General features: G+C 57.4%; 1 protein-coding gene across 1 annotated transcript in view; it reads left to right on the forward strand.

Moving 5' to 3' along the window:
* Window positions 1-13,341, forward strand: part of OTUD7A (OTU deubiquitinase 7A) — a 78,606-nt gene that overhangs the window by 23,346 nt on the left and 41,919 nt on the right. Inside the window, exon 4 of the mRNA XM_015585698.1 lies at window positions 12,152-12,400. Coding sequence (XP_015441184.1) covers window positions 12,152-12,400 — 249 coding nt within the window. The remainder of the gene's footprint in view (window positions 1-12,151; window positions 12,401-13,341) is intronic.

Genomic DNA, 13,341 nt, shown 5'->3' on the forward strand with positions numbered 1-13,341 from the left:
GTGGGGGGTCCAGGGGGGCTCCACTTGTACAGTCCCGGCGCCCGGAGATGCCCCCGTGGGGACGTCCCGGCGTGGTCAGGCCTGCAGCCAGCAGGTGCTTCTCTGCCGGGGCTGGGGCTTAGGCGGCCGGGACGCTGCCAAAACCGCCAGCACTTCCGAGCGTCGCCGAAGGCCAAGGTGAAGGGTCCGCCGGCTGGCGTGACCTTGACGGTGCTGGCTAGACCGGCCAGGCCTGGTAGGAAAGAGATGGCACACCAAGGGCTGGGCAAGGCTCAGGGACGCCAGCGTCGGACTGCCACGCCTGGGATACTGTGCCACTCGGGCCTGGCAAAGGGCACAGGAGGACAGTGGCTCCCCAGATCTGCCCTCCTGACCCTGTGACCATGGACCAGGGTTCCCTCCGCTGCCGCCCGGCCGTCAGAAGCGACCCCGGGGCTGACACCCACAGCTCTCAAGTGACACTGTCAAGGTCACGGGTTCATCACCCAACGTGAGCCGGGCGGTCCGTCGGGGTCGGCGGTGGCCCAGACCACCCACGGCACGGGCCGGCTCTTAAAGATGCCGCAGCGCGGGAGGCGTTCCCATGAGACGTTTCTAGCAGGAGCCTCGCTGTGCAGCAGGGAAACGGGTGGGTCATGACGGGGCAGCGTTCCGGGGCCCGGTGTCTCCGGGGTGCGGCGGCAGCTCCGCCCTCGCGGGTAACAGCGCCGGTCACTGCTGCCACTTCGTCGGAAGCCAGAGTCACAGTGAAGGGCACCGAATCCGCCGCGGCGGCCTGCCCGCCAGCCCCGCCTACCCCGCCCCGCTTCCCAGAATCCCCTCCTCCTTCGAGTGTCTACCCCGCCCCGCTTCCCAGAATCCCCTCCTCCTTCGAGTGTCTACCCCGCCCCGCTTCCCAGAATCCCCTCCTCCCTCGAGTGTCTACCCCGCCCCGCTTCCCAGAATCCCCGCCTCCCTCGAGTGTCTGCTTCGCTATTTTTCCGTATGTTGCACGTGAATTTCTATCACTGACGTCTTACCTTTGGACTAGTATCTTCAAAGGGTGCTCTTTCTCCGAAGTCATCCGCTCTTAGAAAACACCTTTTAAGAAGCCGGAGTTACTGAGTTAAGAGGCTAAATCCGCCAACTGCTCGTTGTTTATGTCACGTGCCAGGAGGATGGAGAGGAGGAGGCCGGGCCCCCACCCAGCTCTGGGGAAGGTGCCTGTCGCTGCCGCGGGAGGCTTTGGGGGAGCTGGCCCCACACCCCGCTCTCGGAGCCCGCCCCTGGAGCAGAGACGGGCTGGACGCCAGGGTCCGGCCCGGGACAGGGAGGCGAGGCTGGGAACAGGGAAGGGACAGGGAACAAACGAGCGCTCACTTCCCCGAGCCGCCCCAGCCGACCGTGGCCCCATCTGTGGCTTCTCTTTCCTCAGCCGGCACCGTGGTCCGGGGTGATCTCGGGGTGGAAGCCCGCTCATCCCCCAGGCCCGACTCTGGCGGGACCCCGGCCGGTGCCAGGCTGGTCCCCCCACTGCCACCATCCGCTGGGAGGAGGCCTCGTTCCCTCCTGCCGGGGTGGGCCCCTCAGACCCGCTCCTCCTGCCTGGGGAAGTGAGGGAGAGACGTCCAGCGGTGCCTGGAAGGAAATCTCTGTTCACAGGGCCTTGGGCTCATGTCCCCCAAATGGGCAAAAAGCGGCCTTCGCCCCGTCGGTGCTGGCGGTCCAGCCGTCTGTCACGGGAGTGTGGCTCCTCTCTCAGTGCCCGGCATGGCGTGGGCATTCGGGGGGCTGCCCGCCTCCCCAGGCACGTGGCGGCCCCGTGTATGGGCAGAGGGTCCTCTGTGTCATGTGGGGTGCTAGCGCTCACCTCCCACAGGACCCACAGAGGGGCAGCACCGCCCCCCAAGCCTTCAAGCCCGCGAGGGGACAGCGTCCGGAGGGTTCCCCGCCCGGAGAACACGGGGCTCCCAGCTGCTTCTGCCTGCAACACGCCTCGGGATGTGGGTCTGCGGGTTTGGGCGGCCACGCCTGGTGCCTCGCCGGGAACCCCGCCCCGCTGGGCAGCTCCTGTCCAAGGGCAGAGGCACAGCGGTGGCCGCACGCACGGGACGGGGCAATGTGGGCATCGGAGAAGACGCAGGGACACCTCCGAGTGCGGCTGTCGGGTCTCGTCTCCCCGGAGGGTGATCGACTGGCCGGATCTGCCGGAAGCCTGTGAAGGCTCCGGGCTCAGCCCGGGCCGCTGGGCCCCAGGCCGGCCCGGAAGACTTGGCCGAGTGACTTGGTCCTCCCGAGCTTCGCTTTCATCTTAAAGTCAGAGACGTGTGACAGCTGCCAGGGCAGAGTCACCCAGCGCTCGCCTGGGCTGTGCCCACAAGGTGGCCATCCGCGTGTGGGACTGTCTCTGCAGGCCACACAGGTAGCACCAGCCCTCGTGGGGGCTGAGGGTCCCCTTGGGGAAGGAAGTCGGTGGCAGGAGTGGCCGCTGTGGCGGAGCTAAGCAGCAAGGCGGTGAGGCGGGGAGACCCTGGTGGGGCAGACGTCAGCCCGGGCGTCCCCCGTGGAGGGGGCACAGCCTCAGAGGCTGCGCTTGTGGCGGCAGCAGGTGGAGGGGCCGGCAGGGCCGGGGGGAGGCAGGGGAATGGCGGCTCGGGCCCAGCAAGCCGGCGTGAGCCCCGGGCCTCGCCGTGGGGAGGACCAGCAGCCTGGGAGGGCCGAGCAGGGGCGTGACACGCTGGGGTTCTGGCTGCTTCGTGGACCATGGCTGTGGGGACCACGAGAAAAGCAGGACGAACAGGGAGGAGGCGTCCGCTCTGTCCCAGAGGAGGGTGGTGGCCGTGGCTGTGGGGTCGCTGTGACACGCTGGGGTTCACGCGTGACGCCTTCCGGCTGCTTCGTGGACCGTGGCTGTGGGGACCACGAGAAAAGCGGGACGAACAGAGGGGAGGCGTCCGCTCTGACCCAGAGGAGGGTGGTGGCCGTGGCTGTGGGGTCGCAGGGGGAGTGACGGGAAGTAGCCAGATGCCGAGGTGGCATCTGTTCTGAAGACGGACCCGCGGGACTTGCTGCTGGATTGGATGGGGCCGTGGCGCCAAGCGTGACAAGGAGGACGATGCCCTCAGCACGCGGATCGGTGCTGGCCCTGGGCAGAGGTGCCGGCCCCGGGGGAGAGGCAGGTTCGGAGGCAATGGCAAGGCCAGGAGCACAGGCAGAGTCCGAGGTCCCGGTGACACGGGTCGAGTCGCCGTCCAGTGGGACGTGGGTCTGCAGCTCGGGGGACATCCTGGCTCAGCATGTGCTGTGGGAGTTCGCAGAGTGGGGGTCACCCGCGGGAGGGACATCCCACCACCCCCCGTGCCGTGTTGGGGACCGGCTGGCTGAGGAGCCGGGAGCGTGAGCACACCACAGTGACATCGCAGCCCCGCGGGACGGACCTGCAGGGAGGCCTGCAAGGCACAGAGGTCGGTGGCCCTGGGTGGGCGGGGCCGCTCCAGAGGGTGGTGGCCTTTCAGGCAGTCACAAGGTCACATTAGGGCGGGAGACTCTCATCCTCGGCACAGAGAACTGCCACCCACTTTGTTTTCTTTCCTCTGAGTGCCTTAGTGGGCGCTGAGCAAGGTGACATTAAAGTGTGTGGTGCCATCATCTGTCACAAAGCTCCAGCTGAGGGACCCCATCGCCCTGGGTGCGTCCGAGGGCCGTCGCCTGGAACACGCAGGACAGTGACGGGCAGCTCCCTGCTGACGTAGCGCCCCGTCCCCCGACGGCGCCCACCTGCTTCACCCCATTAGCCGGAGCTCACATTTCTGTTGGTTTCCTAAATATTCCCAGCCCTGGTTCCCGTGTCCTCCTTCTGTTCCCGAGAAGGTGTTGGGTGGGGAGCTCGCGTGGTCCCTCTGCCGAAGCCAGGAGTCCCTTGCCCAGCGACACTGCCCAGCGGAGGCCTGGCCTCCCAGCCCCGGGCTGGAGAGCGGGGAATAGCCCCGGGCCGTTTTTGGTCCTCCAGAGGCTGGACCGTGCTGGAACTCACCAGAGCTGGGTCAGCACCCCAGGCAGGTGACCCTGGTCGCAGCCCAGGCATGCCGTCACCTGGGTGGGAGTCTGGACTTCTGGAAGCCAGCTTAAATCAAAGCTCCCACGCCCCCAGCCACCTAAGTTGCGTCGCGATTAGCTCACCTTCTCAGTGTGACCGACGTGCGGGCTGGAGTGAGGTTTAGAAAATGACGAATTCCCCGTAGGAAGTCTGAACGAACGAAGGGGCGTTTAGGGGACAGGCCCTGTTAAAAACGGCTTCAGTTCTCCGGCCTGGAAAGATTTCCTGGGTGTGCGGGCTTCCTGCCAGCTGAGAGGTGGCTCTGGCTGCGCTGGCGCCGGCCCCCGCCCCGCGCCCACTGTCCCGGGTTCCGAGCCCCAGCCTGCGACTCGGGGAGGCAGGCGGCCCCGGGGAGGCGGGCTTCTGGGGGCTGGCATGGGCCGGGCTTCATCCTGGTCCCCAGTCGCACGGCCTATCTGACACAGAGGGGCGGCCGACGCACCCCGTGACCGCTGGCGTTTTTCGGGGTCGTGGGGTCTCTTCTAGCTCACGTGCTGGTTTCAGGGGTGGCTCCACCAGGCCGTGGCCCCAGGCCCCTGGCGCGGTCTCTGGAAGGTGACCGTGGTGGCCGGCAGGGGCAAACTGGGCACGAACCGTCCACGGCGTGTAACTGAGCGCCTTTCCCAGCGCTTCCCCCCCCTGGAGCTCGAGGTGCCCTCCGTGTTACGGGCGCCCCAGGGAGCCGGGGAGGCTGGAAAGCCGTTGATAACCGCGGGCAGACGGAGCCATTTGCGTGGGGCCCGTGCGGGAGCAGGAAAGGAAGCACCTCGCACAGGCCGAGGGCGACCACAGCACGGGGACACGGGGACGTCGCGGAGTCTGTCCCCACTCGGGGCCACCGACCCGGGGTGACAGGCTCGGTGCCGCATGTGGGGCAAGGCCGCCCTCTCCGCCGGGGTCCGAGGGCCACGCGGCCCTGGCCGTCCACTCTCCCTCCTCATGCTGGCCCCGGGGCTGGGACCCAGGCGGGATTCGGTGCCCGGTCAGCCAGCCTGAGCCCGGCCCTGCTCTGGGGACACGTGGCCCGCCCCGCAGGGCGCACAGGACGGAGCGAAGCCGCACCCGCGAGAGAGGTCCCCTAGGGTCCTGTCGCATGACACCCACGAAAACGGGGGTGTCTAGAGTTTTCACGGCTTAAGCGTCCCACGGTCAGAAGACACGGGGACGTGGTTTCGACGGGAGAACCAGCCGAGGCCGCTCGGGACGCGCACGGGAGTCTCCGTGGCTGGACGCGACACCGTGGGGCGGCCCCGCTCGTCCTTCCTGTCCCGGGCACGTGCAGAGGCGTCCGAGGATTCTCACCGGTGTGTCCTGCTGCAGGAAGCTCAGCTTTCCGAGTTTCGTCCCCTCAAATATACCTACATCTACCTGTAGATCAACGTAGAAATATCAATATATATAAATACACATGTGACTTTTTTCATATATTTACTTTTTTCTGAACCATTCGAATGTGGATCGCGAGTGTGTATCTCCTGAAATTTCTCCTAAAAGCCAGAGCATCGTCACGCCTAGGAAAAACAGCGTTAAGGTAACATGTCATATATCCCCGGTTCGCCCCCAAATCTCATATGAAATATTTTTTTCCAAAACATTCCAAGACCTGATCACGGTTTCCGTGCTGCGACGGGCTACGCCTCTTCACGAACGTCTTTTCTCTCTTTGGGTTTTCGTGATGATGACTTTTTAAGGGTCCCAGCCGCATCCCGTTCTCGAGGGACCCCGGGGGCTCGCTCGGTGCTGTCGTCGGAGGGGCAGTCACGCCCCGAACAGCCCCGGATCAGTCCCCAGCAGACGGGTACCTGCGGTGGCTCCATGAGGCTCTACGGGACGCTCACGGCCACTCTCCTAACGACACCGGAGCCGCGGTGGGCCGTGGCACGATGCGGTAGTCACGCATTTGTGTGGATGCTGCGCACACGCGGCCACGCGGCCACCAGCTGTCAAAGCACACGCATGCCATCACGTTTCACACGTAACGCTCGATGATAAGAAAAACTGTCGCTGGCTCACGGACCTGCTGCTCTGCGTTTCTACCGTTATTTTAGACTCTGCTCTTTACAGTTATTTTTTCTTAAGTTTGCTGTAGAGCAGTGGCCGTGTCACTCCGGCCGCAGCCTCGCACATCTCACGTCCCCACGTCTCTCGATGGCGTCACTTTCCCTCGGGCCTGACGTCACCTGGTGCCGGCGTGGGCGGCGACAGGCGGTCCAGGCTCGCGGCCCGGGTGTGTGGCGGGCGGGACCGTCCGCACCCGTGAGACGCCTCCGCGATGCTCACGCGACGATGAGGTCCCCGAAGGACGATGTCCCAGAACCCGACCCCGTCGTGACGCGCCACGCGGCTGCGTACCCGTCGCGCTACTTTCCTGAGCTTCACGGATGTCGCGTTCGCTACAGATCGAAGGCAAGACCCGCCCCCAGCAGGACTGCCACTCACGTCGCGGTGACAGCCACCGTATCGAGGCGGTCGCACCGACCAGCAGTGTCTCCAGCCACCGCTGCGCGTTCCTTTGAAAGTGGCTCTCCGCCCGCCCGGGCGGGTGGGGCCCTGTGTGGCTCCCACCTTCCCCACCTGCCCTCCTCACCTCGTTCTGGTGTGGTACGTCCGCCAGGAGCTTCCTGAGGAGGAGCGGAGGAGGGTGTCGTGACCCAGATTCTCCGGGTGACAGCCCGAGGCGGCCCCGCAAGGCCGATGCTTTATTTTGGAGATGCGGCCCCAGAGCCGAAAGCAGCCAGCTCATGAGAAATAAGGGCCGCTCGGAATATTCTTGCGTAAACCTTACGTTTTCACGTCTCTTGGGCAAACCCCCAGGAGGACAGCTGCCGGATCATACGGTAGGAATGTGTCGAACTGTGGTGGAAATTGCTGGAAGGCTTCCCGGGATCATCGTGACAGTGTTCGCTCCCTAAAGCAAAGTGGTGACGTGCCAGCCTTTGCCGCCGTCAGCCCTGTCCCTCTAGTAGGTATGGAGCGTCGACCGATTGTGCCTTAAATTCGCATTTCCCGGTGACTGATGACGTTGAGCATCTTTCACGCTCGTTGTGACCATCCGTCCGCCGTCCGCAGGGACGCGTCTTAAATCTGTCGCTCGTTTTTATCACGGTGGCCGGTTCCTACTGATTCGCGGGGGTTCCTGATATGTGCTCCCTCAGATTTGTATTTTATGAACATGTCATCCCAGTCCAGGGCCTGACTTTTTATTGTATAATGGTGTCTTTTGGTGAGCAGGATTTTTCTGGCTAATTTCGATGAGGTCAAATGTATCGGCTCTTTCCTTTGCTCATCCCAATAATATTCCGTTCTGTCTTCCTGAGACGCTTCATAGCTTTAGCTTCTATCCTGAGGTCTATGAATCGTTTGTATGTTTAGCATTTACATTTATGTCTGTGATCCACGTCAGACTAATTTGGGTTTGTGGTGTGAACTAGCACGTTTCAAATATCCACTAATTCTAGCACCATTTGTTAAAACACGTTTTCCTTTCTCCCACTGAAAGCTCTAAGGGGCTTTATTTAAAAACAAAAACAAAAACAAAAAAACACGCGTGTCTCTCTTCTGGTCTCCGCTCTGCTCAGCTTGTCAATTTTTTCCAAAACTACCCTTTTTCGATTTTGATCGGGGTTGTTAAATTTATAGATCGGTTTGAGAAGAATTTGGTGTCACGTTGATAAGGACTCAATCTGTGTGCATGATAAATCTTTCCGCTTACTTGAATCTCTGTACATTTTCTCAGGAATATTTTGTAGTTTTCGGTCTAGAGTAGGTATCCCATAAATTTCATGACATTTACATGTAGGTATTTAATGTTTTTAATTTCATTTTTAAGTTGTGTTGGGGTTTTTTTGCTAGCATATGGAAATGCAAATATTTGTTTATTGACCTTATCTTCTGAGATCTTGCTAAGTTCAAATTCATATATCGGGTCTAGGAGTTTTTTATTGAATTCTTAGCTTTATCTCCATAAACAGCCCTGCTCCCTACTAATAAATAGCATTTCGCTCCTTTTTTGATCTTTATGTATTTGATTTCTACTTCCCGCCTTACCGTGCTGGCTCAGAGCTTCATCGGTATTGAATATTGTCCTTGTCTTTGGTCGAAGCCACTCAGCATCTCACCGTCACTAAGTGTCCTGTAGCCGTAGGGCTCCCACAGATGGCCCGTGTCGGGTGGGGACAGCTACCTCATACTCCCAGCGGTTCTGGTTTGGAGTGACACAAACTGCGTTGGGGTCACGAGTCTGGATTAGAAGCATTTTCTTTCTGCTGTCTGACGCCCTAATACCGTCGCGTGCCGGCTTCTGTTTGCTTATGCCCCGCACCATCTAACATGTCTCTTTTTCTCTGCTTTTAAGAGTTTCTCGTTAATTTTTACTCTCTGTCTTGGGATGGTTTACTTTTTTCGTTTATTCTTTTTGGGATTTACAGACCTTCTAACATCTGTATATTTCATCGATTTTGCAAAATCTCGACCATTGTGGATTTAAATATTGCTTCTTCGCCATTTAGTCTATTTTCCCGAATATATTAATCATAGTCACTTTCAAATTCCCGCCAGCTAACCAAATTTGGATCACTTACGTGGCTTTTTTGTTGTTTTTGTTATCTAATTTTTTTCTTCTTGGTTTCCAGCCATTTACTCTTATTATTATTATTATTATTCTCGGTTTGTTTTTTGTTTGTGCGCGTGTGTGTGTGTGTTGTTGTTATTGTTGCTGTTTTTTGGCATATCTAGTAGTTTTTGACTGGCTTCTAGGCATCGTGAATACCGCAGCAGCTGCAAATGATGTCATTGTCCTCTAGAGGGGGCTCATCCTTCCCCTGCCGGTGGCCGACCACCTCACTTCAGCTGGGTCGAGGCTGGTTTTCAGGTCTGCTCACTCCTCGCTTTCCAGTGTTTTCGATCCATCCTGTAGCATTTTGTGGGACCGCCCTCCCCTGGGGGGTAGTGGACTCTCTATCTCACGAGACTTCTGAAAAAGTCCGTGTTGTGGCTGAGATTTGACTCTGCTTACGAGCCGATGACTTAGCCTCCCGTGGCTTTGCGGATGTTGGCAGAAGACAGGCTCCCGGGTCACGGAAGAAGGGCGCTGTCACATTTAGGGCGTCTCCAGCAGCGTGGGAGACCCACACCGGGGCGTTTTCCTTCATGCGGAAGTCTGCGGTGATGATTCTAAAATACGAACCATGATCGATGTCCCACCGCCCCCCATGGAGCCAAGGCTGTCCCCTCCCCAGCTTCGTGCACTTGCCACCGTCATGGGATTGACCTTCACCGTCGCGCGTCCTATAACCTACCCTTTTTTCAATCATCTCCTATTACTCACCTCGTATTCATGAAAGTCAGCCACAAGAGCACAAACACCAAACCGTCACTAACCTGCATCGATGATGTGATCAAGTGATTTTTCTTATGTAAACCGTTAATACGACGAATTACACTAATTGATTGATCTTCATATTTGGACCCAGCCTCGCATCCCTGTAATAAACCCCACTCGGTCATAGTGTATAATTTTTTCTCTCTATCGCTGGGTTCTATTTGTTCATATTTTGTGAATAATTTCGCATCATACTCATGAAAGGTATTTCTCAGAACTTTTCTCTTTTTTGTGCTTTCTTTGTCTGGTTTTGGTATCTGGGTAATACTGGCTATTTTCTGGAGGAGCTCATGTTGGATTGGTTTTGAGTGTATCTCTTCGTATTGCTTTTTTAGTGGTCATTCTAGGTAGTACATTAGGTATGTCTATTTTACGAAAGCTTCTTGGTGCTGACATTTCACCCCTTTTAATGAAGCATATAAACCTCACCTGCCCTGATGCTCATTTACCCTCCACTATTTGTAGTTGTCTTAAACATTTATTCTGCGTTCACTGAGACAATGTTATGAGTTTTGCTTCAACATTCAGACATAGTTTAGAAAACTCGGAAGGAGAAACAAAGGCTCTTATACTTCATGTTTTTGCCCCTCCACGTTCTTCCTGCCCAATGTTCCAACATTCCTTTTATCTCTCTCTAGGGAACTTCTTTCAGCCATGATTTTAAGTTATATTTGCTGGTAACAAGTCGTCTTGGTTTCAAACAAGTTTTTCTTCATCTGAGAATGTGTCGATTTCCCCTTTACTTCTGGAGGGTAATTTCTGTCGGACATAAAATTCTAGATCGACAATTCGTTTCTTTGACCACTTAAAAAACACCTTTCCATTTGCTTCCAACCTCTGGTTTCTGATAAGAAATTCACTGTCGTCAGAATCTTTTCGCTGATGTTTCTCTTTAGAAACCGTCCAGGTTTTTTCTTTGACTTTAACTTTCAGAAGTTTGGCGCTGATGTGTTTTGGCATGAATTTCATGGGTTTTTTCTGTCTAGAGTTTGCTCCGCTTCTCAAATGTTTATAGGTGTTTTTGTTTGTTTGTTTGCAAAACTTGGGAAATTTTCAGTGATGATTTCTTTCAATAATTTTCTCAGCTCTACACTATGTCTCCTGTCCTCTGGGACTCTGGTGACATGAACGTTAGTTAGCTCTTTTGTGACCGCAACAGGCGTCCCTGAGAGTCTGATCGTTTTTAATGTTTTCTCTCTGTTTTTCGGGTTGGATGATGTCTACGCTCTACCGCTGCGTTCACAGATTCTTTCTTCTGGTTCTCCCTTTTCTGCCGTTGAGCGTATCTGTCGCTTTTTAAAACGAGTTATTGTGTTTCTTAGTTCCAAAATTCTTTCTTGGCTTTCCTTGGTACCTTTTTTCCTTTTCCGTTCTTTATCTTCTGTGCGTGCGGGAGAGAGAGACTTTCTATTTCTTTGCCGACTTTTTCTATTTCTTATTTTGTTTCCGGCGTGCTCGTCATTGCTTCTGAAGCGCTTTTATGACATCTGCTTTAAAATCTCCGTCGGATCATTCGACCGCCGCGTCATCTCAGTGCTGGTATTTCTTGATTGTCTTTTCTCATTTGGTTTGAGATCCTCCTGGTTCTTGGTATAACTAATTTTCACTTGAAAATCACACATACTGGGTATTCAGTTGTACGATTCCGGGTCTGATTAAGTCTTGCGTTTTAGCAGACTTGTGACGTCACTCGGCTAGGTGCAGGGGGCCGTTGACGCAGAACCGCCGGGCGGGGTTGGGAGTAAGGACTCTCCACTCTGCACCTGTTGAGGGATGGGCGTCCTGGTGCTGCCGGGCGGGGTGGGGGGACCCATGTGTCCTTCATTGACAGGGGGTGGGCTCCCCCTGGCGGTGAGGGGACGGGTGGTGAGCGACTCACTTCAGCCTGGTGAGGATGGGAGCGTCGCTCGCACCTGGCCTTGGGTGGCGGCAGTCATGATAGGTCTGCGGTTTATTCGGGGGCGTTTGGCCAGAATAGAGCAGTTGTCGTCGAAGCGTTTGCTGTCTTGCTGAGTAAGCCGCGCCCTCCCTGGCATTCCGTCTTGGAAGAGCAAGATTCCTTCAGTCACCCTCAGTGGCGTTACTAGGTTACCAGCCTCTCTATATCTAGGGTGGGATTACTCGGGGAGCCGCGTCGTTGCCCAGGTCCCAGCCGGCCTGACTTCCGTCCACTGTTCCGTCTTCTTGTTGTTTTATACATAACGCCCAGGTGTTTTAGTTGTGCGTGTCAGAAATAACAGCATGTCCACTCTGTGTTCCTGAAGCCGGAGTCTCGAGGTGTGTCCACGAATTTACCACGACTGTATCTCCGCGGCCGTGATGGTGTCGACGTAGGAAATGAAACGTAGACCACACCTTCAAAGGTGGGGGCATCAACAAGGGGGTCGAACAAACGTGACATGAACAAAGGAACTGGGTTCAGAGAAAAGATGAGAGATTTTATGTTTTGTGTAAAATACGCCCCCAAATTCGAGGGGCGGCAGCTTTGAGGTCTTGAGGGTTCTATTCTGCTTGCTGATTGATGAGAGGATTTGGCCACCTCTTACCTCACAGAGGAAAGGCGTCTATATTTTATCGGGGAAGAAGTAGCCATGTCACCTCGCCCCTTCCCAGCAGAGTTCTCTAAAGTCCCCGCTGAGCGCGCGCTCGCCGCAGCCCCCGCCGAGCTGGGCCTGTCCTAAAGTGACCTTCCGTTCCAGGTCGCCTGAACTGGTGGTCCACGGTGTGCACGAGCTGTAAACGGCTCCTTCCTCTGGCCACGACGGGGGACGGGAACTGCCTTTTACACGCCGCCTCCCTGGGTAAGCTCCGCGGCGAGATGCCCGTGGAAATCGGTGACGGCGACGCTGGAGGCGGGCTGGGGGTAACAGCGTATGGGACAAGGAGACCCCCACTGGGCAAGAGACGCCCCAAGGAGCTTCGGCAGGACGCGGGGGCCTTGCCATGCCTGTGGAGTCGCGGGGGGCGTCGGGTCAGCCCAGCCGGTTGATGCAAGGACCCGTCCCCCACTGTACAGAAAGACAAAAGCCTCGCTTGACCGAAGGCCCACGGCAGCCCCCGGTTAGTGCAGATCTTTGCTCTAAGGCACGGTCCCCAACCCCCGGGCTGGGACCGGTACCAGCCGTGGAGCGGGAGACGAGCGGCGGGCGGGGGAGCGAAGCCTCGTCTGCATCTGCAGCCGGTCCCCAGCGCCAGGGTCACCGCCTCGGCTCCGCCTCAGGTCACCGGGCGTTAGATGCTCACAGGAGCTCCGGTCCCTGGTGCCACAGAGGGCGGGGACCGCTGCTCTAAAGGACACATGACCAGGTGGAGGCTTTAAAATTACTGGTTGGCGCAGTTGGTGCTTCTTTCGAAAGCTCCCCAAGGCTCCCGCGCCCGTCGGAGCCCACCCCTCGCTCTCACCTCGTCCCCTCCACCCTGTCCCCCCAGCTTTCCCTCTCGTTGTTGCTCGAACACGCCACGGGGTCCCCGAGGACGGGCCGTGCCTGGCCCTCCGCTCTGCCTGGGAGGAGACCCAGCTCCCTCCCTCCCCCACTGGACTCCGCTCCGATGTCCCCTTCACACCCAGGGTCACCACGCACTCTGTGCCCTCGGTGGCTCCATCTCTCCTGCTACTACGTGCCCATTCAATGCCCCCCCCACAGGCTCCGAGATTTTAGGGGCTTAGTCTGTCCCGGTCACTGCCGTGGGGCTCCCCAGCACCTAGAATGTGCCTCACCCCACCATAAAGCAAGCATGGAATTAATTAGGTAGAGTGGATGGGACTCGAATGGATGGATGGATGGATGGATGGATGGATGGACGGATGGACAGACAAATGGATAGATGGACGGATGAATGGATGAATGGACGGATGGATAGATGGATGGATGGATGGATGGATGGA

This window comes from Pteropus alecto, unplaced genomic scaffold (genome assembly GCF_000325575.1).
Source record: "Pteropus alecto unplaced genomic scaffold, ASM32557v1 scaffold102, whole genome shotgun sequence".
NCBI lineage: Eukaryota > Metazoa > Chordata > Mammalia > Chiroptera > Pteropodidae > Pteropus > Pteropus alecto.